Source organism: Phalacrocorax aristotelis, chromosome 30 (genome assembly GCF_949628215.1).
Source record: "Phalacrocorax aristotelis chromosome 30, bGulAri2.1, whole genome shotgun sequence".
NCBI lineage: Eukaryota > Metazoa > Chordata > Aves > Suliformes > Phalacrocoracidae > Phalacrocorax > Phalacrocorax aristotelis.
In genome coordinates, this window is record NC_134305.1 from 312,158 (window position 1) to 338,476 (window position 26,319).

The 26,319-nt window shown below is 68.8% G+C and overlaps 5 protein-coding genes across 5 annotated transcripts; 3 read left to right on the top strand and 2 right to left on the bottom strand.

The window, feature by feature from the left end:
* Positions 1 to 48: 48 nt before the first annotated feature.
* Positions 49 to 2,332, bottom strand: LOC142049039 (mediator of RNA polymerase II transcription subunit 29-like). Its single transcript, XM_075076417.1, has 4 exons — positions 2,031 to 2,332; positions 1,367 to 1,425; positions 1,024 to 1,108; positions 49 to 523 (listed from the first exon to the last, which is right to left on the bottom strand). The coding sequence occupies exons 1-4, from the start codon at positions 2,274 to 2,276 to the stop codon at positions 296 to 298; spliced, it is 618 nt and encodes a 205-aa protein (XP_074932518.1). The 5' UTR covers positions 2,277 to 2,332; the 3' UTR covers positions 49 to 295.
* Positions 2,240 to 7,285, top strand: LOC142049038 (RNA polymerase II-associated factor 1 homolog). Its single transcript, XM_075076415.1, has 14 exons — positions 2,240 to 2,463; positions 3,075 to 3,104; positions 3,246 to 3,338; positions 3,800 to 3,921; positions 4,184 to 4,250; positions 4,365 to 4,466; positions 4,573 to 4,678; positions 4,787 to 4,855; positions 5,101 to 5,204; positions 5,286 to 5,402; positions 5,689 to 5,817; positions 6,270 to 6,375; positions 6,500 to 6,587; positions 6,704 to 7,285. The coding sequence occupies exons 1-14, from the start codon at positions 2,414 to 2,416 to the stop codon at positions 7,096 to 7,098; spliced, it is 1,578 nt and encodes a 525-aa protein (XP_074932516.1). The 5' UTR covers positions 2,240 to 2,413; the 3' UTR covers positions 7,099 to 7,285.
* SAMD4B (sterile alpha motif domain containing 4B) lies at positions 7,193 to 14,245 on the bottom strand. The gene is given in 14 exon segments (XM_075076414.1): positions 7,193 to 7,957; positions 8,197 to 8,280; positions 8,385 to 8,502; positions 9,288 to 9,483; positions 9,810 to 9,928; positions 10,021 to 10,106; positions 10,227 to 10,387; positions 10,389 to 10,468; positions 10,707 to 10,793; positions 10,896 to 11,005; positions 11,106 to 11,357; positions 11,796 to 12,248; positions 13,017 to 13,441; positions 14,140 to 14,245. Coding segments are annotated over 13 exon segments (1,971 nt in total). The 5' UTR covers positions 13,213 to 13,441; positions 14,140 to 14,245; the 3' UTR covers positions 7,193 to 7,928.
* A 1,501-nt stretch (positions 14,246 to 15,746) lies between these two features.
* On the top strand, positions 15,747 to 24,381 carry LRFN1 (leucine rich repeat and fibronectin type III domain containing 1). The gene is made up of 4 exons (XM_075076390.1): positions 15,747 to 16,482; positions 19,469 to 19,516; positions 20,239 to 21,585; positions 22,770 to 24,381. Exons 3-4 carry the CDS (start codon positions 20,261 to 20,263, stop codon positions 23,341 to 23,343), a joined length of 1,899 nt encoding a protein of 632 aa, XP_074932491.1. The 5' UTR covers positions 15,747 to 16,482; positions 19,469 to 19,516; positions 20,239 to 20,260; the 3' UTR covers positions 23,344 to 24,381.
* Positions 24,382 to 25,316: 935 nt separating this feature from the next.
* Positions 25,317 to 26,110, top strand: SYCN (syncollin). The gene has a single exon (XM_075076307.1). The coding sequence runs from the start codon at positions 25,322 to 25,324 to the stop codon at positions 25,718 to 25,720; it is 399 nt and encodes a 132-aa protein (XP_074932408.1). The 5' UTR covers positions 25,317 to 25,321; the 3' UTR covers positions 25,721 to 26,110.
* The last annotated feature ends 209 nt before the right edge of the window (positions 26,111 to 26,319 follow it).

Genomic DNA, 26,319 nt, shown 5'->3' on the forward strand with positions numbered 1-26,319 from the left:
CCCCCTCCTGCCCACCAGGGTCCTGCCCCAGGCATAGAGGAGCCAACAGCAGAGAAAAAACACTTTATTTACCAAAAAACAGATGTTTTCCCTCCAAACCCGGGGAGGGGGGGGTCCAGTACCCCCGCACCCCACCCCATCAGGCCCCCCCACCGCGGGTGTCAGCCCCCCAAAACCCCAGCCCCCCATATCCATGCTCAGGCCCTCCCAAAACCCTTTATATCTGCCCTCAGCCCCCCACGGGAGGCTTTGGGGGGGGGGGGTCCATGACCCCCAAGGGGGCTCCCCCAAACACTTAGGGCCCCCCCGGGGGGGGCAACTTGCCCGTGATCTTGTTGGCCCCCTCCAGCAGGGCATTGTGGATGTCCTTGGCACCGGCGATCTGGGCCTTGATGAGGGGCAGGTACTGGGTGTAGGGGAGGGTCTCGCCTGCCCCCCCCTCGCCTTTCGGGGCTGCCGGCACCAGGGCTGGGGCGTGCTTGGCGCTGTCAAAGCTCTGCGAGAGGCACTCGTGGGCCAGGCGCTGTGGGGGGGACGGACACAGGGGGGTCACTGGGGTCGGAACAGCCAAGGGAACAAGATTGGGGGTGGGAATGGGGTGGGGATGGGGGCATGGTGGTGTCAAGGGGTGGGGGTTTAGGGGGGCACCAGTGCCACTGGGGGCATGGGGACAACACTGGGGGGTTTACAGGAAGGACAGGGACATGGGGGTGGGGTCACTTTAGGGGGGCAACAGCAGAGGGGACAAGATTGGGAGGGGGTGAGAGTGGGGCTGGGGGCGTGGTGGTGCCAAGGGGTGGGGGTTTAGGGGGGGCACCAGTGCCACTGGGAGTGTGGGGACCACACCGGGGGTGTCATGGGGGGGTGGGGGGGTCACTGGGGGAATGACAGCAGGGGGAGAAGACTGGGGGGACAGGGATGGGGCTAGGGGCATGGCGGTGCCAAGGGGCGGGGGTTTAGGGAGACACCAATGCCACTGGGGGTGTGGGGCCCATGCTGGGGGTCCCGGGGGTGGTCACTCACAAGGCAGAGCTCCAGCTGGTCGCAGAGGGCGTAAAACTCCTCTAGGCTCTTGTCGAAGCGCTGCAGGACCCCATCGGCGCTCTTCCTGCGGGGGGGGGGAGCACCCTCACTGCCACTGCTGCCCCCCGGGGGGGTGTCCGGGGGACACTGGGAAGGGACTGGGGGGCTGCAGCAGGGAATGGGAGGCAGTGGGGGAGCACTGGGGGGTGCTGGGATGGCGCTGGGAGGAACTGGGAAGGCATTGGGGGGTACTGGAGAGCACTGGGAAGGTATTGTGGGGTACTGGGATGGAGCTGGGGGGCACTGGGAAGGCACTGGGGCATACTGGGGGATGGTCACTCACTGCCCGTTGTCGATGCTGGAGTTCTGCACCAGGTTCTGCGCTGCCACTTTCATCAGGGTCTGCGGGGGGTGGGGAAGGGCATCAGGGCGGGACACGCAGACCCCCCCAGCTCCCACCACGGCCCCACACTTGTCATCAGTTGTGGGGACTCATTTACTGGGGGGGGACACTCTGGGACACCTCCCCCACCCTCAATCATTAGGGCAGGGAGCCGCCCAGGACCCCCTTTACCAGCACAAGGACCCCCTAGTACCCCCCAAACAAGGGCATGGGGACAGGGACCCCCCCCAGGACCCCCATTACCAGCACAGGGACCCCCTGGGAACCCCCAGACAAGGACATTGGTACAGGACCCCCATTACCAGCACAAGGATCGCCATGGACCACCCAAACAAGAGCATGGGGACAGGGACTCTGCCCAGGACCCCCATTACCAGCACAGGGAGCCCCCAACGCCCAGGGGGACCCTCCCTGCCAGTGCCGGCCCCGCCCCGTCCCAACACCACGCCTCCCCGGTGGCAGACCCCCCCCCCCGCTGACAAGCCCCGCCCTCTCCCGGCGGTAAGCCACGCCCCCATGCCGGGAATAGTCTGTCCACCGCGTCAGGCCTCACCCCCCCGCCGGCGGCAGACCCCGCCCCGTGTCTGCGGCAGACCCCGCCCACCTGCAGGCTCTCCTTTAGCTGGGGGATGAGGAGGCGGAACCGCTGCACCGGGTCGAAGTCCTGCGCCTGCGCGGCCGCCACCTGCGCCGGCAGCGGCGGCCCCGGGGCCTGCCCCGGACCCGGCGGCTGACCCGGACCCGGCCCGGCGGCGGCGGGCAGAGCCGGCGGCGGCGCGGGGGCGGCGGGAGGTCCCGGGCCCGGCCCCGCGCCCGGCCCCGTCGGGGGCGGCTGCGGCTGCGCCGCCATTTCCCGGGCGCGCGCCTGGCTTCCGCTCCCGTCCGGCCCCGCGCGCCGAGAAGTGACGTCAGGGTGGGGGGTCCTGGCGCCGGCCGGAAGCAGCTGCCCCGCGCGGTGCCTGCGGAGGGCCCGGGGCCGGCCCCACCATGGCTCCCACCATCCAGACGCAGGCGCAGCGGGAGGAGCCGGGCCACAGGTGCGGCGTCGTCACGGGCCTGGCGTCATGGCGGGCGCCGTGGCGTCACGGGGCGGAGGCGGGGCCGCGGGTCGGGGGGGGGGGAGCCGGGCCGTCTGGGTCCCCTCGTGATGTCACTCCCCCCGGGGAGCGCGTGAACCTGGGTGTCCTGACGTCATAACGCACGTGGGGGGTTGGGGGTCCGTGACAACGGGGTCCCCTTATGGCGTCATAGAACATGTGGGGGGCTTGGGGGTCCCAGGCACCTGCGTGACATCCTGATGTCATAGCGCACAGAAGGGGAGGGGGCTCCCCTCGTGACGTCACACAAGGGGGGAGGGCGGCGGGTGGAAGCCTGGGTCCCTTTCTGACGTCATAGCTAACATAGGGGGTGACTCGGGGTGTTGGGGTACCCCCATGATGTCATAGTGTACATGGTGAGGATTGGGGGGTCTGTGTGCCTGGGTCTTCTCATGACATCATAGTGCAGGGGTGGGGATTGCCTCATGACATCATAGAGAGGGTGGGGGTGGTCCTGGATGCTGGGGTCCCCTGATGATGTCACAGCACACACCGGGGGGGCGGGGCACCCGCACGCCAGGGTCCCCCTGCTTCCCTCCCCCTCCCCACAGGCCCAGCTCCCACCGGACGTTGCCGGAGAGGTGAGTGGGGGGCAGAGCCTGGGGGGGCTTATGCTGCCCCCCAGTCCTGTGGGTCCCCCCTGTGTTTTGGGGCCCCACGACCCCACTGTGTTCGGGGGCCCCCCTGTATTCAGGGGCCCCCTGACACCCCCGGCCCCCCAGGTCGGGTGTGGTCTGTCGGGTCAAGTACTGCAACAGCCTCCCTGACATCCCCTTCGACCCCAAGTTCATCACGTACCCCTTCGACCAGAACCGGTACGGGGGGGCGGGGGGAGGAGGGGCGGCTCAGGGGGTAGCCCCTCCCCCCTCCCGTACCCCAATTTGGACCATAAAACGGGGCAGCAGGGGCATTTTGGGGGCTTTCCCCTGGGTTTGGGCAGTGCATGGGGGGACGGGGAGAGGTTTGGGGGGCTGGGGTCCCGTCTGGTTCCTGCAGCACAAAGGGGGGGCGGGGGCGTTTGGTGGGGCTGGGGTGCTTTGGGGGTTCACTCAGCGCTGGGGGAGGGATTGGGGGGGGACTGGTGCGTTTTGAACCCCCCCTGGTTTGGTGGGGCGTTTGGGCAGAGGTGGGTTTTTTGAGGGGTGTGTTTTGGGGCTTTGTGGGGTCTTTTAGGAGAAAGTGGCATTTTTTGGGGTGATTTGGGGTTTGGGGGGGGTTGGGGTTTTTGGGGGGCCTTTTGGGGTGCCTGGACGTGTCGTTCCCCCCCCCCCCCCAGGTTTGTGCAGTACAAGGCAACATCGCTGGAGAAGCAGCACAAGCACGACCTGCTGACAGAGCCCGACCTGGGCGTCACCATCGACCTCATCAACCCTGACACCTACCGCATCGACCCCAGCGGTGGGGCACCAGGGGGACCCCGAAGTTGGGGGGAACACCCCGAATTTGGGGGGGAGCCCAGATTTGAGGGGGGTACCCATGGAGGGCGGCACATCCACCCAAGGGCTGAGGGATACCCTGGAAGCTCCCCAAGGGGCTGAGCTTCCAGTAAGGGTTGGGGGGAGATTGGGGGGGATCCCAACACTGGGGGTGACCCCAACAGTGGGGTGGGAACCCCAAAATTGGGAGGGGAAGCTAAATTTTTCCTTCCACACACCCGCAGTGCTTCTGGACCCGGCAGATGAGAAGCTGCTGGAGGAGGAGATCCAGGCACCAACAAGCTCAAAGAGGTAATGGCACCCCGGGGGTGGGGGCGGGGAGCACCCCCAAACTGGCTGGAGGGGGCACACGGCACCCCCAAACCCCGGGGGGCCCCCCACATCACGCCACACCCCCCCCCCCAGGTCACAGCAACACGCCAAGGTGGTGCCGTGGATGCGCAAGACCGAGTACATCTCCACCGAGTTCAACCGCTACGGCGTCTCCAACGAGAAACCCGAGGTCAAGTGAGTCTGGGGGGTCCCAGGGGGGTCCAGGGGGGTGGTCCTGGTGTGGGGATGCAGCCCCCTGCCCCCCCCTTACCCCCCCGTGTCTGTGCCCACCCCCCGCCAGGATCGGCGTCTCGGTGAAGCAGCAGTTCACGGAGGAAGAGATCTACAAAGACCGTGACAGCCAGATCGCTGCCATCGAGAAAACCTTCGAGGATGCCCAGAAAGCGGTGAGGGGGCAGACGATGGGATATTTGGGGTCCCCCTGGGATATTTGGGGACTCCCTGGGATTTTGGGGTCGCACGCACAGCCCTGACACCTTCCTCTGCCCCCCCAGATCACGCAGCATTACAGCAAGCCCCGTGTCACCCCCGTCGAGGTCATGCCCGTCTTCCCCGACTTCAAGGTAAGGGGGACACTTTGGGGTCTCCCTCGGCAGGGTGGGGGTACACGTTGGGGAGCCCCCAATGAGGGGGGGGCTACACCCCAAATCCCCCCCCACCCCCATGACGCTGTCCTGCAGGGGTAGTTGGGAGGGCAGTAGGCGGTTTTGGGGGCAGAACGGTGGTTCGAGGTTTGGGGGGGGTGGGCATGTTGTCCCCCCAACACCCCTTTTTATGCCCCCAACACCCCCTTTTTTGTCCCCCCCAGATGTGGATCAACCCTTGCGCCCAAGTCATCTTCGACTCGGACCCGGCGCCCAAGGACACGAGCGGCCCGGCTGCGCTGGAGATGATGTCCCAGGCCATGATCAGGTGCTGGGGGGGGCACATTTTGGGGGGCGGGGGGTGCCTCTTGCCCTCCCTGCACCCCCTTTAACCCCTTCCTGACCACAGGGGGATGATGGACGAGGAGGGGAACCAGTTCGTGGCCTATTTCTTGCCGGTGGAGGAGACGCTGCGCAAGCGAAAGCGAGACCAGGAGGAGGAGATGGATTACGCCCCTGAGGATGTGTATGGGGGGGTCCTCTGCATCCGGGGAGGGGGGCCTTATACATCCGAGGGGGTCCTATATAGCTGGGTGGGGGGCCCGCATAGCTTCAGAGGGTCTCATATAGCTTGGGGGGGGCCACGGGGAGCCGGTTGCAGGGATCCCCCAGCTCTGTGGAGGACAATCTGAGGGCCTGGCAGAGCCCATTAGGTTTTGGGGGGCTGCTTTGGCAGGTGTGTGGGGGGATTTGGGAGGGGGAGGGTCTTCCCAGCCCCCCCCACCCCCCCGTGCCCTCCCCCCCCCCCCCAGATACGACTACAAGATCGCCCGGGAGTACAACTGGAACGTGAAGAACAAGGCCAGCAAGGGCTACGAGGAGAATTACTTCTTCATCTTCCGCGAGGGCGATGGCGTCTACTACAACGAGCTGGAGACCAGGTGGGGCTGGTGGGGGCACTGGGAGGCGCTGGGCGCCCCCCCCCCCCCCCCTTCAAATAAAGGGGGCACTGGGGGGTGTTCCCCTTCCCTGGGGGCTCTTTGGAGGTCCCTGGGCGGGGGAGCCGGTGGTGGCGGGAGGGTCTTGCTGGGGGGGTCCCAAGGGGTGCTTGAGCCCCCCACCACCTGCCAGGACAGTGGGGGGGTGGGTGTTGCAGGGGGTCTAGGGTGGGTTCCTGGGGGTTCACAGGGGATCTGGGGGTGGGGGGGTGTCTCTGGGGTCATGGGGGTTCACAGGGGAGTGTGGGGTTCACTGGGAGTTGGGAAGGGTCAGGAGAGGTCTAGGGGTGTTTCCTGGGAGGCAGGAGCAGTCTGGGGGGGTTCCCTGGGAGGCAGGAGGGATCGGGGTGGGGGCTCCCGGGGGTGCCTGACCCCCCAGTTCCGCCCCCCCCCAGGGTGCGGCTGAGCAAGCGGCGGGCCCGGGCGGGGGTGCAGTCGGGCACCAACGCGGTGCTGGTGGTGAAACACCGCGACATGAACGAGAAGGAGCTGGAGGCCCAGGTACAGCTGCGGGGGGGGGTGGGGGGGGTATTGGGGACCCCCCCACCCCCTTCTCCTGCCCACCCCGGGGTACTCGGGGACCCCGGTGTCCTGCTGACACACCCCCTTGCCCACCCCCACCAAGGAGGCACGGCGGGCGCAGCTGGAGAACCACGAGCCCGAGGAAGAGGAGGAGGAGGAGATGGAGGCTGAGAAGGAGGCGGCCGGATCAGGTTGGGGGGGGTCCTGGGTCTGGGGGGGGCACTCCCGGGGCGGAGGGGGGGGCTGTACCCCCCTGCGGCCGGCGGTACAGCGTGGGGCCCCCCCAATCTCTCCCCCTCCCTTCTAGATGAAGAGCGTGAGAAGGGCAGCGAGAGCGAGGGCGGGGGGAGCGGCGAGGAGGAGGAGGCCGAAGGCTCCGGGAGCAGCAGCGAGCAGGGAGGTTCGGCCCGCAGCGAGGAGGAGGATGAGGCCGAAGATGAAGAGGAGGATGAGGAAGGCAGAGGGGGCCGGCGGGCTGGCAGCGATGCCGCCCGGGCCGCTCGTGACCAGGAGGAGATCTTCGGTAGCGACAACGATGAGGAAGAGGAGGAAGAGGAGGAGGAGGAAGAATCGGAGGCGGGGGGAAGCGAGGGGGGTCCCCCCCGCAGCCCCCGCCTCAGCCCCAGTGAGGCCTCAGAGGAGGAGGATGAGGAGGAAGAGGAAGAGAGCGCCAGCGACGCCTCCGACTCCTCCAGCGACTGACGGGGGGATTCTCCAGCAGCTCATAGTGAGGTTGAACCTGGACCCATCGCCCCCGTCCCCATTTTGGGGCAAAAAAAAAGCACTTTGGGTCCACTTGGGTTTGTTTTTTTTCTCTTTATTAACGTAGTCATGGTTACCAGCCATAGTCATAACAAAAGTTATTCATAATAAAATGTATCTAAAATAACGTTTCTATCTTGAAGGGCCGCGGCGCTACGTGTACAAAGGGGGGGGGGGCCTGTACCGACGGGGAGGGGGGGTCCCGGGGCGTTCCCCCACCCCGGGGGGTGTCAACATGTACCTAAATTTGGGGTGTGCCCCCCCTGGGGGTGGACAGGGTGACACCCCCCCCCCGGGGGGCTAAAACCGAAAATAATATTAATAATAATAATATAATAATAAAGTGGAAAAAAAAAAAACAACACAGAGAAAAACCCAACAAAAACCCAGGATTCGGGGATTATTAAAAATGGTGAAAACACAACAAATCCCTCCCCACCCCCCTCCATCCCCCCCAAAATAAAGAGGGGCCGGGAGAGCCCCGCCCCCGTGCGCAGCCCCTGTAGTGTCATCGCGGCCCCCCGCCCCCTCCCCCCCCCCAAGCGAGGTCATCAGCCTCAGGAGCCCCTCCCTCGCAGGGGTCCCGGTGCCCCTCCTCCCGGCCTGGAGGAGGGGGGACAGGGGGGTTAAACCCCACCCCCCACTTATTTTAGGGTACCCCCCCGCGGGGGGGGGCCGGTGAGGGTGACTGGTCATGGAGGGGGTGCCCCCCCCGGCAGAGGGGGTGTTAAGGGTGTGGCCCCCCCGATTTGGGGAGGGGGGCGGCGCCATCAGATGGTGGAGGTCTTGTCTGTGCCATCTGCGGGGGGGGTTGGGGGGGGCGGTGTCAGGGGGGGCACCGTGTCCCCCCACGGTGTCCCTGTGCCTTTGTGCCCCGCCCCCCCATATCTCCGGGCACCCCCCGCCATGTCCCCCCGTGTCATCCCCATGCCCCTGTGCCCCCCCACGCCCCTGTGCCCCCCGTGTTACCCCCGTGCCCCCCCATATCCCCGTGCCCCCCCCATGTGCCCCCCGCGTCCCCCCCGCGCCCCCCCTCACCGCCCAGCGCGTGCTCCGTCATGCTCAGGCACAGCGACTCCAGCGTGGGGTTGATCTCCAGGTCAGTGCCGGGGAGGGGACACTCTGGGGCGACACACAGGGTGAGGGGGGGGGCCCCAGGCACCCTGTCCCCCCCTCCCAGACCCCCCCAGACCCTCCTGGGGGGGTCCCGGCCCCCCCTGACCTACCCTGGGGGAAGGCGAGCAGGGCCTGGGGCGAGGTGTGGACGGGCAGCGAGTGGGTGCGCTGCACCGCGCTGCGGCTCCCCGGGGAGCCCCCGGCCCCCCCACTGCCGAACCACAGGCTCTGGGGGTGGGCGACAGGGTCTTTGTTACGGGGGGGTGCCAAACCCCGACACAGGGGTGCTGGCATCCAGGAGGGTCCCCCCAAAATAAGACCCCCAGGATCTGGGACCCCCATTTCCCCCCATGGGGATCCCAGGGTGAAGGAGTAGCCCAAAGGATCCCAGCGTCTGCCCCCCCAAACAGCACCCCCCAAGTTCACCCAGACACCCCAACAAACAGCAGCCCCCCCCAGTCCCCAAGGTCCCCCACACCTGCCCCCCCCACACCCACCTCCCCAACCCCCAGGATCCCCACCAATGCCCAGGGACCCCCACACCCACCCCCCCAACCCCCAGGATCTCCCCCAATGCCCAGGGACCCCCACACCCGCCCCCCCAACCCCCAGGATCCCCACCAATGCCCAGGGGACCCCTACACCTGCCCCAACCCCCAGGATCCCCACCAATGCCCAGGGACCCCCACACCTGCCCCCCCCCAACCCCCAGGATCCCCACCAATGCCCAGGGACCCCCACACCTGCCCCCCTCAACCCCCAGCATCCCCCCCAATGCCCAAGGACCCCCACATCTCACCTGCCCCCCACACCATAGGACCCCTCCCAATACCTGGGGACCCCAGCTTCTGCCCCCCAGCCCCCCACCTCCATATCCCCAGGGATCCCAGCGTATGAACCCCCCCAAATCCCATAGGACCCCAGCACCCACCCCACCCATGCCCCGACCCTCCCCAAATCCTCACAGACCCCCAGAACCCCCAAAGGAGCCCACACCCATCCCCGTGACCCACCTGGCGTCCCTGGGCGCCGAGGGGGGGTCCACCGAGGGCGGGCCGGGGGGCAGGGGCCCCCCCAGCAGGCCCCAGCAGCCCCAGGCGGGCAGGGGGCAGCGGGCGGGGGGGCAACGCGAAGGGGCGCTGCCCCCGCCGCCCCCCCGCCCCCCCCACAGAGCCAGCTATGGGGAGCGAGTTGGAGCCGAAGGCCCAGCTGGGGGAGGACACAGCGGGGATCAGGATGGTACTGGCACCCCCCAGATCCCCTGCAGGTCACCCAGAGTCCCCCCCAGGGGAAAATGAGGCACCCCAACCCTTCAGCAGGGGGGCAATGGGACAAACTGGGGCAGAAGGGTGCCCTGGGAGAGGCTGAGACCCCCTCACACCCCGCCAAATTGGGGGGGGGGGGGGGAGCAGAAGTTGGGCACAGTGGGGGAAATCAGGCCCCTGGGGGGAGCAAAGAGCCCCAAGAGGAAACGGGTGCAGGGTGTGACTGGGGGTGCCTGAGACCCCCCGGGCCCTCCCCAAACCCCCACCTACCCCTTGGCGGGCCGATAGCCCTGGCTGTCGAGCGGCACCTTCTTGGGGAAGGTGCGGAGCAGCTTCAGGACCTGCTGCTTCCAGGAGAGGAGCCTCTTCTTCTGCGTCTCCGTGAACGCCTGGGGGGACACAAACACGGGGGGGGTGGGGGGCATCAGCAGGCGACACACGGCCCTGCAGCCCCCCCAGTCCCCCCCAGTCCCTGCCCTACCTCGTGGCTCAGGCACTTCTCGAGGAGCTGGAGGTAACTGGTGATGTTCTCCTCGTCCGGCCGCGACACCAGCAGCTGGGTGCACACTGAGGGGGGGGTCAGGGAGGAGCCCAGGCGTCCGGGCACCCTGAGCCCCCCCCCAGCACCCTGATACCCCTCCCTCAGCACCCCAGGACCCCCCCCCCCAAAAAAAGTGGGTGTCTCACCTTTGCCCATGACACGGGTGAACTGCCCCGGGATGTCCCCGTCGGGGACAGGGGCGGCGGGGGCTTCAGCGTCGGCGGTTGGGTGGGGGGTGAAGGCGTCGGCAGCCCCCGGGGGGGCCCCATCGGGGGTGCCATTGGAGGGGGGGGGCAGCCGGGGGGGGCCGGAAGGCCTTGATGGGGGTCACCATGATCTGCTGGAGCTCCTGCAGTGCCGTCCACAGGTTGCCCCCCTCCAGGATGTCCTGCAGGGGATCAGGGACACGTAGGACAGGGCGGGGGACATGGGGACCTTGGGGGGGGATCAGGGGACACCCCCCCCCAGCTCTAGGGACAGCCTGTGCCACCCCTGGGGACATGAGGGTACAAGGGTGCCAGCCCTCAGGATGCAGAAAGGGACCAGGGCCACCCCACTCCACCCGTGGGGACCCCAGGGCCACCCCACTCCACCCCTGGGGACCCCAGGGCCACCCCCGGGCCCACCTTCTCCAGCGCCCTGAGGACACTCTGCCGCTCCCGCAGCTTCTGGATGCTCAGGGCGATCTTGTGCCGCGCGCCCTTGGTGACGTTCTGCGGGGACAAGGGAGGGACAGGCGGGATGGGGGGTCGTCCCCTCATCCACGGGTGGCAGGGACAGGGAGCAGGGGACACCAGGGGACCCCGCCGTCTCACCTGCGACTCGAGGTGATGCTCCGTCAGAGTCATCATCTCCTCGTACGTCATTTGGGAGAAGAGTGCCGCGTACTTGTGCAGCCGCAGGCTCTTCAGCCAGGAGGGGACATCTTGGGGGGGGGGCGGGGTGGGGGCAACACGGTGGCAGCCGTGAGGTGGTGGGTCCCCACGGCCCCCCCCGGCGCCACCCACGTCTGCCCTGTCCCCCACCTTTCATGCCGCTGCCGTCCTCCTGGAAGGTGTTGCGGCCTCCGGCTGGCTCCTCAGTCTGCTCGCTGCCCGAGGAGGCCACGCTGCTCTGGGGCGAGAGGGGCGCGTGGTCCCCGAACGGGGGGCGGGGGGGGACGGGGACAGCGGGCTCGTCACCACCCCCTGGCCACTCGCCTCCCCCTCCCTGGGGGCTGCCGGGCACCAGCGAGAGGGAGCGCTTCAGCGGGCTGGGGTGCAGCTGGCAGGGCAGAGCTGTGGGGAGCAGGGGGTCAGGGGGTGCCCAGACGACAGGATCCCCTCCGCACGACCCTCCCCCAGCCCCCCAAGTCCTCTGCGGCCACCTGGGTCCCCCTCCAGACCCTTAATGTCCCCCCCCAGGTCCCCTCCTCAGACCTTATTGTCTCCCCCAGGTCCCTACGCCCCCTACCTGTCTTCCCCCCAACCCCATCAGCCCCCCCATGCCCCTCCCCAGCCCCCCAGATCCCCTCCCCAGACACCAAGATGTCCCCCCCGACCTCTCCAAGTCCTTCTTCAGCACTTAATGTCTCTCCAACATCTCCCCAACCCTTACCGTCCCACCATGGTCCCTCCTCAGCCCCCCCCGGACCCCTCCCTGCCCCCCCCCCAAGTCACTCCTCAGCCATCAGTGTCACCCCCAGGCCCCTTCCCACCCACCTGGGCCCCACTCACCCGCTCCCCCCAGGCCGTTGCCGCTGGTGGGGGGGTGGAAGGGCGGGTGCCCGTTCTCCCGGGGCGCCGCCTCGGGCCAGGCCGGCCCCAGCTCGGGGGCTGCGTGCTCAGGCCACTCGTGGGGAGGTTGCGGCCGTCGAGGGGCGTCGGGGCGGGGGGGTCGCGCCGGGGGGCCGCTGCCGCCGGCCAAACGCTCCTCCAGGTGGCCCAGCCAGAGGGCCAAGGCGCTGCGGTCGTCCAGGGTGGTGGCGGGGTGGATGAGGGCGTAGGAGAGGAGCTGCCGGCTCTCCTCCACGCAGCGGTTGCTCTCAATGGCGTATGCCAGGATCTTCTGCAGCCGCTTCATGTACTCGGCCTTGGCGGCAGCGTTACCCGGCTGCAGGAGCGGGAGGTGGGCCAGGAGCAGGGCCACCGCTGCCTCTGCCGGCTCCTGCGGCCACTGGCTGATGGCGGCTGCGGGGTGGGAAAGTGGTGAGGGGGGTGTCGGTGCCACCGCACCGCCCGGGGGGATGCACCGAGGAGGGGATGAGGCTGCGCCCCACGTGTAATCACCTCGTTGGGATGTGGGGGAGGATTTTGGGGGCAATGGAGCTAAACCACGCCGCTTTGGGCTGGAAATGGGGGAGCAAAACTCGCCAGGGGCAAACATAGGGGGTTAAAATTGGGGACAAACTCCCTCAGTTTTCCCTAAGGAAGACGGGAGCCCCATGAGCCCCCGCAGCTGCCCAGGAACACACAGGGAGAACCCCCCACCTCCCCAGGACTGCAGGAAGGGACCCCAGAGGTACCTGGGGACAAAGGGGGTACCCCAGGCTGAGGCAGGGAGCCCTGCCAGGCACCCAGGCTGCTTTTGGGGTCTCTGTAAAGCTTCCACAGGGCACCCAGGACCACATGGGGAGCCCCTGGGGGGGGATGATGGACAGAGACCCACCACATGTGGTGAGAGCCCTTGGGGGCTCCGCAGGGTCCCCAGGGAGCCCACCTGCCCACCCAGGGAGCCCATCCATCCACCCAGGGAGCCCTAAGGGTCCCTGCAGAGCCCACCTACCTACCCAGGGAGCCCCACGGGTCCCTGCAGAGCCCACCTACCCAACCAGGGAACACACCCGTCCACCTGGGGAGTTCCTGGGCTCCCTGCAGAGCCCACCTGCCCAGCCCAGAAGCCCCAAGGGTCACCACAGAGCCCCCATCCACCCGGGGAACCCCACCACCGTGCCTCACCAGCACTGTTGGCCTCGGCCTCGAGGAGGTGGATGTCGGTGCAGTCGGCCAGCGAGTGCTCAAGGCAGAGCTGGAGGAAGCGGGCCTGCGTGCGGGTGACACGCTTCAGCAGCGAGAGCAGGGCCACCGTCTGCTCGCACTCATTCCAGCCCTTGAACCACCCCGCCACGATCCCCACCTGATCCCGGAACATCATGGCGGTGCCGGGGGGGCTGAGGGCGGTGGGGAGGGGGAGACGCGGGGCCCAGCCGTGCCCCCCCCCCTCACATGGCGGCGATGCGGCGGCCGCAGTGGGGGCCCCTGCGGGGCCTGGCTGAGGAGTCAGTGCCCCCCCGGGCCAGGGCGGGCATGGGGGGGGGCACGAGGCCCGGACGGCTCAGGCCGGGCCCCCCGGCTGCGTTCCCGCGGGAGAGGCCCACTGATCCCTGCGGAGAGAGAGAGGAGACGGGGCAGCGTCAGGGCCAGGGACCCTCCGCGGGGAGCCCCCCACCCAGCGGGGACGGGCACACGCCCCCCCAGCACCGGGAGCACCTCAGGGTGCCGGTTCAGCCCCGCCAGCACAGCCAGGACCCCCGGGAGCCCCGCCCCCCGTCCCGACCCCCGAGGATGGGACCCCCTGCCCCGTCCGCGGAGACACGGCCTCCGCCGGGAGGAGCGCGGAACCCGCCGCATCGCCCGCCCGGGGCCCGGCCCGACGCCCCGGCGGAGGGGAGCGGACGGCGAGCAGCCAGAGGGGCGGCGCGCCCGGGCGCGGGGGTATCCCCGGGCCCTTCGGCGCCCTCCCGGCGGGCGGAGCGGCCACAGCCGGGCGCGGGGCGCCGCCGGGGAGAGCAGAGGGGCCGGGCCGGGGCGGGGGCACCGGGCGGGGCGGGGGCGCCGGGGCAGGGCGGGCGGGTGGTGCCGGTACGGGGCGGGATGGGGGTGTGCTGGTCAGGGCCCGGCCGGGGAGGCCGCGCCGGGGGCGGCCCAGGCCCGGCGGCCGCGGGGAGGGGCCGGGGGGTCGGGGCCGGGGGGTCGGGGCTGGGGCGGGGCGCGGGGCGGGGCGCGGGGCGGGGCGCGGGGGCGCGGCGGGGCGCGGCGGGGCGCGGCGGGGCCCGGGGTCGCCCCTCCCCCCCCAACTCACCACCGCCGCCGCCGCCGCCGCGCTCGGAGGCGCCCGTCGCCGCCGCGCAACGTCAGCGCGCACAGCACGCAGGGTGCGTCACGGCGCCACTGCGCATGCCCCCGCCGCCGCGCCCCGCCCCTTCCGCCACCCTCAAAGCCGCAGCCAATGAGAGGGCAGCAGGGTGGGACCGCCGCTTCCGGCGGCGAGTTGTCCGCCTCTGGCGTCTCTGTCCCGGCTCGCTATTGGACCGCAGCGCTGCCAATGGGATCGCGGGGGCGGGCCGCGCGGCATCGCGTGGGACGGGGAGGAGGCAAGGGCCGCAGCGCGGCCACGCCCCTTTGCGCCGGCCACGCCCCCTCCCGCCACGTCCCTCCGAGACCACGCCCTCTAACAGCACACACCCATCTCTGGACCTAGACCACGCCCCATCTCTTGGGCCACGCCCCCGGGTTCATCCTGCCCCGTAGGGGCGGGGCTTGAGGAGGTGGGACCTTTAGGGTGGGGCGTGGGCGTGGCCTATGGGCGGGGCTGTGGGGCCGTGACTCGGGGGCCCCAATCGCAGGGTGCATGGCCCTGGTCCCCAGTGCTCCTGGTGTCCCCCAGTGTGTCCCCAGTGCCCTCAGTATCCCCCAGTGTCTCCAGCGTGGCCCCAGTGGCCCCAGCTTGTGTCCCCCAGCGTCCCCCAGCATGGCCCCAGTGTCTCCAGCCCATGTCCCCCAGTGCCACCAGTGTCCCCCAGTATGTCCTCAGTGTGCCCCAGTGTGTCCCAGTGCCCCCAGTGTGTCCCTCAGTGCCCCCAGTAAGCCTCCAGTGTCCCTAGTGGGCCCCCAGTGTTTCCAGTGTTCCTCAGTTCCTCCAGTGGGTCCCCAGTGTCCCCAGCCCATGTCCCCCAACATCCCCAGTGTCCCCAGCTCATGTTCCCAGTGTCCCCAGTGTCCCCCAGTGTGCCCAGCCCATCTGTCCAGTGTCCCCAGTGTCCCCAGCCCATGTTCCCCAACATCCCCCAGTGTCCAGTGTCCCCAGCCCATGATCCAGTGTCCCGTGTCCCCAGCCCATGTCCCCAGTGTCCCCAGTCCGTGTCCCCAGTGTCCCCAGCCCATGTCCCCAGTGTCCCCAGTGTCCCCAGCACCCCGTCTCCTCCAGCCCGTGCCTGCTGTCCCCAACGGCTCCGGCCGCGCATCCCCGTGCCCCAGCATGTCCCTGGCCTCTGGTGCACGTGTGCTCCCAGGGGACAGGGAGAGGGACAGAGGGACAGAGGGACGGACGGAGGGAGGAATGGAAGGAGGGAGATATGGACAGACGGAGGGAGGGAGGGAAGGAGGGATGGACAGAAAGAGGAATGAAGGGATGGATAGATGGAGGGAGAGCAGGAAGGACAGACAGACAGAGGGAGGGATGGAGGGAGGGAAGGACAGACAGATGGAGGGAGGGAAGGATAGACAGGTGGAGGGAGGGATGGAGGGAGGGCCGGAAGGACAGACAGACAGAGGGAGGGAGGGAGGGACAGACAGGCGGAGGGAGGGATGGGGGACGTGATGGAGGGATGGACAGACAGACGGAGGGATGGAAGGAGGGAGGGAGGGAGGGAGGGAGGGAAGGACAGACAGACGGAGAGAGGGAGGACCGAGGGCTGGGGGCAGACAGACGGACGTGGACAGGGACCGACGGACAGAGGGACCGGTGTCTCCCGGCCCCGCCGGTGCGGGGCAGCAGAGCCCGTCCCGCCCCTCCGTGGGTCCGTCCGCGGGTCGGTGGGTCCGTCCGCGGGTCGGTGGGCCCGTCCGTGGGTCGGTGGGCCCGCCCGCCGGCCCCGCCCCGCCCCGCCCCACCCCGCCCCGCCCCGCCCCGGCGGCTCTGCGGCTCCGAGCGGCGGCGGCGGCCTGTGCCGGCGGGACCGGGGCTGCACCAGCACCGCCACCCGCACCGGGGCCGCCCCGCCGCCATCCCGGGGCCGCCCCGCCGCGCCGCACCCGCCCCGCCGCCATCAGCCCGGGCCGGCGTCCCGGAGCCCGCCCCCGGCATCCCGGTGCCCCCATCCCGGCATCCCGGTGCCCCCATCCCGGCATCCCGGTGCCCCCCCCCCGGCATCCCGGTATCCCCACCCCGGCATCCCGGTATCCCCACCCCGGCATCCCGGCGCTCCCCCACCCCGGTACCGGCATCCCCCCACCCCATCGCCCCTCCCCAACCCCGCTACAACCGGTCCCGGTCCCCCCCCACCCCCGTTCCCTGTGCTCCCTCCCACCGCCCATGGCCCCCCGGCGGGGCGAGGCCTGACCGGGCCCGGTGCCCCCCCCCGCCCCGGGCCGGTGCCGGGCTCGGAGCCGTGATGGGAGCGTCCGTGGGCTGAGCCCCCCCCAGGTACCGGGGGGCTTCGGCGGGGGTGGGGGCGGATACCGGGGGCCGGGGTACGGGGGGGCGGTTCCGGGGGGGTCACCGGAGGGGTGGTTACCGGAGGGTGGGGGGTGGTTACCGGTTGGGTGCACCGGGGGGCAGTCCCTGGGTTGTGCTGTCCTGTACTGGGTCTGTACTGGGCCATACTGGGCTGTGCAGTCCTGTACTGGGTCTGTACTGGGTCTGTACTGGGCCATACTGGGCTGTGCAGTCCTGTTCTGGGTCTGTACTGGGTCTGTACTGGGCCATACTGGGCCATACTGGGCTGTGCAGTTCTGTACGGGGTCTGTACTGGGTCTGTACTGGGCCATACTGGGCTGTGCAGTCCTGTACTGGCCTGTACTGGGTCTGTACTGGGCCATACTGGGCCATACTGGGCTGTGCAGTTCTGTACGGGGTCTGTACTGGGTCTGTACTGGGTCTGTACTGGGCCATACTGGGCTGTGCGGTCCTGTACTGGGTCTGTACTGGGTCTGTACTGGGCCATACTGGGCTGTGCAGTCCTGTATGGGTCTGTACTGGGCTGTACGGGGTCTGTACTGGGCTGTGCAGTGCTGTACTGGGGCTGTACTGGTCTGTACTTGGCTGTGCAGTTCTGTACGGGGTCTGTACTGGGTCTGTACTGGGCCATACTGTGCTGTGCAGTCCTGTACTGGGTCTGTACTGGGCCATACTGGGCTGTGCAGTTCTGTACGGGGTCTGTACTGGGCTGTACTGGGCCATACTGGGCTGTGCAGTCCTGTACGGGGTCTGTATGGCGTCTGTACTGGGTCTGTACTGGGCCATACTGGGCTGTGCAGTCCTGTACTGGCCTGTACTGGGTCTGTACTGGGCCATACTGGGCCATACTGTGCAGTTCTGTACGGGGTCTGTACTGGGTCTGTACTGGGTCTGTACTGGGCCATACTGGGCTGTGCAGTCCTGTACTGGCCTGTACTGGGTCTGTACTGGGCCATACTGGGCTGTGCAGTCCTGTACTGGGTCTGTACTGGGTCTGTACTGGGCCATACTGGGCTGTGCAGTCCTGTATGGGTCTGTACTGGGCTGTGCAGTGCTGTACTGGGGCTGTACTGGTCTGTACTTGGCTGTGCAGTTCTGTACGGGGTCTGTACTGGGCTGTACTGGGCCATACTGGGCTGTGCAGTCCTGTACTGGGGCTGCACTGGGGCTGTACTGGGCCATACTGGGCTGTGCAGTCCTGTACGGGGTCTGTACTGGGTCTGTGCTGGGCCATACTGGGCTGTGCAGTCCTGTACTGGGTCTGTACTGGGTCTGTGCTGGGTCTGTACTGGGCCATACTGGGCTGTGCAGTCCTGTTCTGGGTCTGTATTGGGCTGTACTGGGCCATACTGGGCTGTGCAGTCCTGTACTGGGTCTGTACTGGGTCTGTACTGGGCCATACTGGGCTGTGCAGTCCTGTATGGGTCTGTACTGGGCTGTACGGGGTCTGTACTGGGCTGTGCAGTGCTGTACTGGGGCTGTACTGGTCTGTACTGGGCTGTGCAGTTCTGTACGGGGTCTGTACTGGGTCTGTACTGGGCCATACTGGGCTGTGCAGTCCTGTACTGGGGCTGCACTGGGGCTGTACTGGGCCATACTGGGCTGTGCAGTCCTGTACTGGGTCTGTACTGGGTCTGTGCTGGGTCTGTACTGGGCCATACTGGGCTGTGCAGTCCTGTTCTGGGTCTGTATTGGGCTGTACTGGGCCATACTGGGCTGTGCAGTCCTGTACTGGGTCTGTACTGGGCCATACTGGGCTGTGCAGTCCTGTACTGGGTCTGTACTGGGCCATACTGGGCTGTGCAGTCCTGTACGGGGTCTGTACTGGGCCATACTGGGCTGTGCAGTCCTGTACTGGGTCTGTACTGGGTCTGTGCTGGGTCTGTGCTGGGCTGTGCGGTCTTATACTGGTCTTTACTGGGCCATACTGGGCTGTGCTGTCCTGTACAGGTCTGTACTGGGCTGTGTGGTCCCATAAGGATCTGAACTGGGCCATAATGGGCTGTGCAGTCCCATATTGGTCTCTACTGGGCCATACTGTGCTGGGCTGTCCCATACTGGTTTGTACTGGGCCGTACTGGACCATGCAGTCCTGTACTGGGACATACTGGGCCACGTTGGTCTGTACTGGGCTGTGCTGAGCCATACTGGCCTGTACTGGGCTGTGCTGAGCCATACTGGACTGTACTGCTCATACATACTGGGATGTACTGGGCTGTGTTGGTTTGTACTGGCTTGTACTGGTCCATACTGGTCTGGTCTGGACCATACTGATCCATACTGTCCCATATTGTGTTCTACTGGGCTGTCCTGGGCTGTCCTGGCTTATACTGGCCTATACTGGGCTGTGCTGGGCTGTTCTGGACCTTACTGGGCCATGCTGGGCCGTCCTTGGCCATACTGGGCTATGCTGGCCCATACTGGGTTGTACTGGTCCTTACTGGGATATACTGGCTTGTACTGGTCCACGCTGGGCTGTGCAGCCTGTATTGGCTCCTACTGGGCCGTACTGGGCCATACTGGGCTGTGCTGGGCCTTATTAGACTGTAACGGGCCATATGGGCTATTATCAGGCAATACTGGGCTGTATTGGCCTAGACTGGTTTGTACTGGACTTTGCTGGGCTGTACTGGGCTATACTGGGCTGTTTTGGGCCATACTGGGGTGCATGCAGCTGTACTGGGCTGTACTGGGCTGTGTGCAGCTGTACACAGCCAAACTGGTCTGTACTGGTGGGCACTGGTCCGTACTGGTGGGCACTGGTCCGTACTGGTGGGTACGGGTCCGTACTGGTGGGCACTGGTCCGTACTGGTGGGCACTGGTCCGTACTGGTGGGTACGGGTCCGTACTGGTGGGCACTGGTCCGTACTGGTGGGCACTGGTCCATACTGGTGGGTACGGGTCCGTACTGGTGGGCACTGGTCCGTACTGGCCCATCCCCTGTCCCCACAGGCCCCGCGGCAACGCCCGGACAGGACCGACATGGAGCCCTGAGAGGAGGTAACAGGATCACACGGGATCTCATGGGGCAGATGGGGTCACACGGGATCTCATGGGGCAGATGGGGTCACACGGTATTTTGTGGGGCACATGGGATCACGTGGAATCACACAGGATCTCCCTAGATCTCATGGGACACATGGGACTACATGGGGATCTCACGGGGCACGTCGGATCACATGGAATCAAATGGGATCTCCCTGGATTGAATGGGATCACTGGGATCACACAGGGACACACAGGATCACATGGGATTTGATGGGGCACATGGGATCACGAGGCATCACATGGGATCTCTGTGGATCTCATGGGACGTAAGGGACCACACGGGATCACACGGGATCTCCCGGGATCACATGGGACACACGGGATCACATGGGACAGATGGGATCACACGGGATCTCATGGGTCACATAGGATCACATGGAATAACACAGGATCTCCCTGGATCACATGGGATCACACGGAATAACACAGGATCTCCCTGGATCACATGGGATCACACGGGATCTCATTGCTCCCAGGGGACTGGCAGGGGGAATCCCCCCACTGCATCGATCCAGCCCCGCCCCGGGCCGGATCCTGCCCCCTCCCCCAGCACGATCCCACCCCCCTGGGCCCGATCCCGCCCGTGGGCCCGATCCCGCCCCCCACCCCCGGGCCCGATCCCGCCCCCCCGGCCTGACCCTGTGTCCCGTTCCCCCCACCCCCCCTCCCCGCAGGCGCCGCCGGGGCCGGCGGAGGATGGCGAAGCTGCTGGTGCCCCTGGTGATGCTGGGGGCGGTGGCGGGGTCCCACCGCTGCCCCCCCCGCTGCCTCTGCCCGGCGGCCGCCCCCAACCCCACCCTGCTCTGCGCCCGCACCGGCCTCCTGGCCGTGCCCCCCACCCTGGACCGCGCCGCCGTGGAGCTGCGTCTGGCCGACAACTTCATCGGCGCCGTGGGACGCGCCGACTTCGCCAACATGAGCAGCCTCGTCCACCTCACGCTCTCCCGCAACGGGCTGCGCCGGCTGGCGCCCGGCGCCTTCGCCGACCTCCGCGCCCTCCGCGCCCTCCACCTGGACGGCAACCGGCTGCCGGCGCTGAGCGGGGCGCAGCTGCGGGGCCTGGCCAGCCTCCGCCACCTCATCTTGGCCAACAACCAGCTGGCCGCCATCGAGCCCGCCGCCTTCGCCGCCTTCGCCGCCACGGTGGAGGACCTCGATCTCTCCCACAACAATTTGCCGGCCTTGCCGTGGGAGGCGGTGGCCGGCATGGCCAGTTTGGCCACCCTCACCTTGGATCACAACCTCCTGGAGCGGGTCCCCGCCGGGGCGGTGGCGCGGTTACCCCGCTTGGCGCGGCTGGACCTCACCGCCAACCGCTTACGGGCGTTACCGCCGGTGCCGGGACCGCCGGGCCCCAGTTTGGCGGCGGGAGGGAACCCTTTGCATTGCAACTGCGAGCTGCTCTGGCTGCGCCGCTTGGCGCGGCCGGGCCGGTTGGAGAGCTGCGCCTCGCCGCCGCCGCTCGCCGGCCGCCTGCTCTGGGCCGTGCCGGAGGAGGAGCTGGCGTGCCGGGCGCCGGCCATCGCCGGGGCGGCCGCCGACCCCGCCGCCGTGTTGGAAGGTCAACCCTTACGGTTGGGTTGCGCCGCCGCCGGCGACCCGCCGCCGGCGCTGCATTGGTTGGGTCCCGACGGGCGGTTGGTGCAGAACGGGTCGCGCCGCGCCGTCCGCCCCGACGGCTCCCTGGAGCTGCGGGTGGCCACGCTCCGCGACCACGGCGCCTTCACCTGCGTCGCCTCCAACGCCGCCGGCGAGGCGGCCGCCCGGGTGCAGGTGGCCGTCCTGCCGCTGCCCGTCCCTCGCAGCGACGGGGACGGCGACGCCGAAGCCGGGCCCGGCCCTTCCGACATGGCCCGCGCCGGTGGCAACGAGTCGCGGGCGGCGGGCGAGCGGCGCATCGTGGCGGCCGAGCTGACGGCCTCCTCGGCGCGCATCCGCTGGCTGCCCCAGCGCCACGTCCCCGGCATCCGCATGTTCCAGATCCAGTACAACAGCTCCCTCGACGACTCCCTCGTCTACAGGTGGGTGCCCGCGGGGGGCTGCTGGGGCTCGGGGGGGGCTCTGGGGGGTCTGTGAGGGGATCCTGGGGGGCTCTGGAGGTCTGTGAGGGGTCCTGGGGGGCTCTGAGGAGCTCTGAGGGGTCCTGGGGGACTCTGGAGGTCTATAAGGGGTCCTGGGGGGCTCTGGGGGGTCCTAGGGGCCTCTGGAGGTCTGTGAGGGGTGTTGGGGGACTCTGGGGGGTCCTAGGGGCCTCTGGAGGTCTGTGAGGGGTGTTGGGGGGCTCTGAGGAGCTCTGAGGGGTCCTGGGGGACTCTGGAGGTCTGTGAGGGGTCCTGGGGGGCTCTGGGGGGTCCTAGGGGCCTCTGGAGGTCTGTGAGGGGTGATGGGGGGCTCTGAGGGGTCCTGGGGGACTCTGGAGGTCTGTGAGGGGTCCTGGGGGGCTCTGGGGGGTCCTAGGGGCCTCTGGGGGGGTGTGTGAGGGGTGTCGGGGCCTCCATGGTGCTCTGAGGGACTGTGAGGGGTCCTGGGGGGCTGCAGGGTGCGGGGTTCGGGTACATTTCCTCACATTGTGCCTGGCTGCAGAGGGGCACAGGGACGTTGAGGGGGCTGGGTGGTGCTGCACGGCTTTGCACAGCAGCCTGGGACGTTGCCTGGCATTGCACGGGGCCGTGGGGCATTGCACGGGGCCGTGGGGCATTGCACGGGGCCGTGGGGCATTGCACGGGGCTGTGGGGCATTGCACGGGGCTGTGGGGCATTGCATGGGGCCGTGGGGCATAGCACACGGCCGTGGGGCATCGCACGGGGCCGCGGGGCATCGCATGGGGCTGTGGGGCATTGCGTGGGGCCGTGGGGCATCGCACGGTGCTGTGGGGCATCGCACGGGGCCGTGGGCATTGCGTGGGGCTGCAGAGCAACGCACGGGGCCGCGGGGCATCGCACGGGGCTGTGGGGCATTGCGTGGGGCTGCAGAGCATCGTGTGGGGCCGTGGGGCATCGCACGGTGCTGTGGGGCATCGCACGGGGCCGTGGGCATTGCGTGGGGCTGCAGAGCAACGCACGGGGCCGCGGGGCATCGCACGGCGCAGCGTGGCACCTCGTGGCACCCCGCGGCATCGCCCGGCAGCACGTGGAGCGGCGCGGCCTTGCCCGCCCGTGCCCCCCGTGTCGCCCCCCGCCCCCCAACCCGCTCCGTGCCCCCCCAGGCTGCTGCCGCCCTCCAGCCGGAGCTTCGTGCTGCGGGACCTGGCGGCGGGGCGCGAGTACGACCTCTGCGTCTCGGCGCTCTACGCCGAGGGGGCGACGGCGCTGCCCACCGCCCGCGCCCTCGGCTGCGTCCGCTTCGCCACGGCCGGGGGGGCCCCCGGCTGCGCCGCCCTCCCCCGACCCCATTTTTTGGGGGGCACCGTCATCATCGTCATCGGTGCCGCCATCGCCACCTCCGTCCTCGTCTTCATCCTCATCCTCACCGCCCGCTACAAGGCGGCGGCCGCCCGCCGTCCCCCCGCCGCCGTCGCCAGCGTCTGCTCTCAGACCAACGGCACCCACAGACCCCCGGAGCCGGAGCCGCCGCCGCCGCCGCCCCCGGCCCTCCCGCCCCCGGCACCCATGGGTGCTGCCGGAGGGGGGGCGCGGGGGCTCTTCCCCAGCCACAGCTACCCGCGGCGCGCACGGACTCGGCGCCATGGCTCGCTGCCGCGCCTCGACCTGCCCGACGCGGCCCCCACCCTGCGCCCCTCCTTCGGCAGCACCCACTGGATGCTCGAGAGCACCGTCTAGGGGGGGCGGGGGGCGGCAGCACCCATGGGTGCTCGGAGGCAGCCCCAGCGGGTCCCCGGCATCCCTGTGCACCCCTGGGTGCCTGAACGCACCCTTGGGTGCTCCTGGGTGCCTGAATGCAGCCTCGGGTGCTCCTGTGCACCGCTGGGTGCCTGGTGCACCCACGGGTGCCCGTACGCAGCCATGGCTGGTGGGATGCAGCCCCGGCACCCCTGGGTGGCTGCGAGCCCCCTCCCCCCCCGGGTGCTTGTGGGTGCTGTTGGGTGCCCGCAGGCACCCCCGGGTGCCCCTCGAGGTCCCCGTGTGCACCTACGTGCCTCCCCGGGCACCCGTGTGCTCCCCCCCCGCCCCCCCCATCGGTATCCATGTGCCCCCCACCGGGGCACCCGTATGCAACCCGGTATCTACCTGCCCCCCGTGGCGCCCGCGTGGGCACCCCTGGGACGTGCGTGGGCACCCCCGGGTTCTGCGTGGGCACCCCGACACGCGTGGGGCACCCCGACGGGGGATGCGCACCCTGGGACTTGTGCGTGCCCTGACAGGCGTGTGCCCCGACACGCGTGGGCGCCCCCGGCCTGCCCCCCGCCGCGGTGCCTTCGGCCGGGCCGGCGGCGGGGGGGCCCCGCACACGCCACTGACATGTCTGCACAGATGACACGAGAACCGCAGCCCCCCCCCCCCCCCCCAACCCTCCCGGGGGGGGCCCGGATGCCTGGGTCCCCCCGACCCCTTCCCCCGTCCCCCCGCCTCGGCCCGGGGCCTCCTATCTGGCTGGTCTGGATAACCCCGCGGGGGTCGGCCCCCCCGGCCCCCCCACTTGCCCCTTGCCCCCCCATCACCCCCCCAGCCCCGTTTGCCCCTTTAACCCCCCCCTCGCCCCATCAACCCCTTATTTGCCCCTTAACTCCCCCAGTTCTCCCCCCAGCCCTACCTGCCCCCCACCAGCCGCCCCCCCGGGCCCCCCCCCGGCCCGCTGCAGTGTTTAACACAAGTTTTTACATTAAAAACCTGTGCCCCCCCCGCCCGGGGCGATTAAACCTTTTGTGTGTGAAGAGGAGGGGGAGCCGCTCTGTCTGTGGGGGGGGGGGTCCGGGGGGGTCCTCTCTGCCTCGGGGGTGGGGTGTGTGTGTCCCCTCTGTCTGACGGGGGTTCCGGTAGGGGGTCTAGGGAGCCCCAGCCTCATACGAGACCCTCGAGAACCCCACCATCCCCAGAAGAGGTAGCTCCCTGCATGCAAATGAGGTCATTAGTATGCTAATAAGCGAGGTGCCATTGGCTGAGGGGCGGGGGTGGGGCTATGCTAATGAGGAACGAGGTAATTAACCCCCACGCGGTTGCCGGGACACGGTTGCCGGGATACGGGGATGCAGTTGCCAGGAGACCGCCGGCCGCCCCCCCCCCACCCCCCGGCGCCATGGCAAGGGCGTGGCCCTGGGCTCATTAATATGCAAATAAGGGGCGGGGGTCGCCCCCCATCACCCCCCCCCGAGCCTCTGCTCACTCGGTCCCCCCGGCTAATTACCGCCCCTCATTTGCATACGGGGGACCCGGGCCCCCAGCCTGGCCTTGCCCCCCCCCCCCCCCCCCGCCTCAGTGTCCCCAAGGCCACGGCCGAGGCCACAGGGGTGGGAGGGGGCCAGGACACCTGGGCCCCTTCCCAGGGGGGCGGGGTGGAGGTCCCCAACACCTGGGTCCCCTCCCAGGCAGGAGGTCCCGGAGGGGGGTGGCCTGACACTGACACCCAGGTCCCTTCCCAGGGGGGAGGAGGAGGAGGACGGAGGTCCTGGGGGTGGGGCCTGGGCATCTGGGTCCCTTCCCAGGGGTGGGGGTCCCAGGCCTGGGCACCTGGGTCCTTTCCCGGGGTGGGGCTACACACCTCGGGGGGCCTGGACGCCTGGATCCCCCACCCCCCCCCCCCAACCCCGTCCTTGGGCCCAGGTATATCTGGGCAGCGGCGGGGGCAGCGGGGGGGCGGGCGATGGCGGCGCTGGTGGTGGCGGTGCTGGCGGCGGCGGTGCTGGCGGGGGCCGAGGCGCAGTGCCCGGCCCCCTCCGCGCTGCGCACGGTCAACGGCACCCGCATCTGCGCCCAGCTCTACGCCGACAACAGCCCCTACTACAACGAGTGCTGCGCGGGGCCCGTCCTGGTGGTGGACCCCAACTCTGACGTCCCCTACATGCCCCACGGCTGGGCCGCCCGCACCTCCTCCTTGGTGGTGGGCACCCGCTGCGAGCTGACTGTCTGGTCTCGGGCCGGCAAGAAGGGGGCGAGCCGGCGTTTCACGAGCGGCGCGGTGCCGCGGTTGCAGGAGGTGCGTCGGGGGCTCTTCAGCAGCTGGGACGACGCCATCAGGGGCTACTACTGCAAGTGCAACTGAGGCGGGCGGCACGGGGCGGCGCAGGTCAACACCGGTCAACACCAGTCAACGTGAGTCAGCATGAGTCAACACGGGCCAACGCGAGTCAACGGGGGCCAAGACAAGTCAACGTGAGTCAACGTGAGTCAACGCAGACCAACACAAGTCAAACTCGTTCAAGACAAGCCAACATGAGTCAATGTGGGCCGAGATGAGCCAACACAAGCCAAGGCGAATCAACGCGGGCCAAGACAAGTCATCGTGTGTCCACGCAGGTCACCGTGAGTCCACATGGGTCAAGGCTGACAGATGTGGGCTGACACGTGTTGACGCGGCAGTGCCACCTCCCTCCCGCCCCCCCCCCCCCCCACCTCGTACAGCTCCGAACACAGCCAATAAAGCCTGGAGGCCGCAGCAGCTCCTGCCTCGAGGGCGCTTTATTGGGGGCAAGCGGGGTGGGGTGGCAGGGACCCACCCCCGGGGCAGCTTTGGGCAGGGAAATGGGGGTCCCCATGACCATCACCATGTGACCCCCCTCCTCCTCCAAGCAGAGACCTGGCGGTGGGGGGGAGGTGACGCCACGGGGGGTTCCCACACGCTCAGCCCCGGGTGGGTCGCGC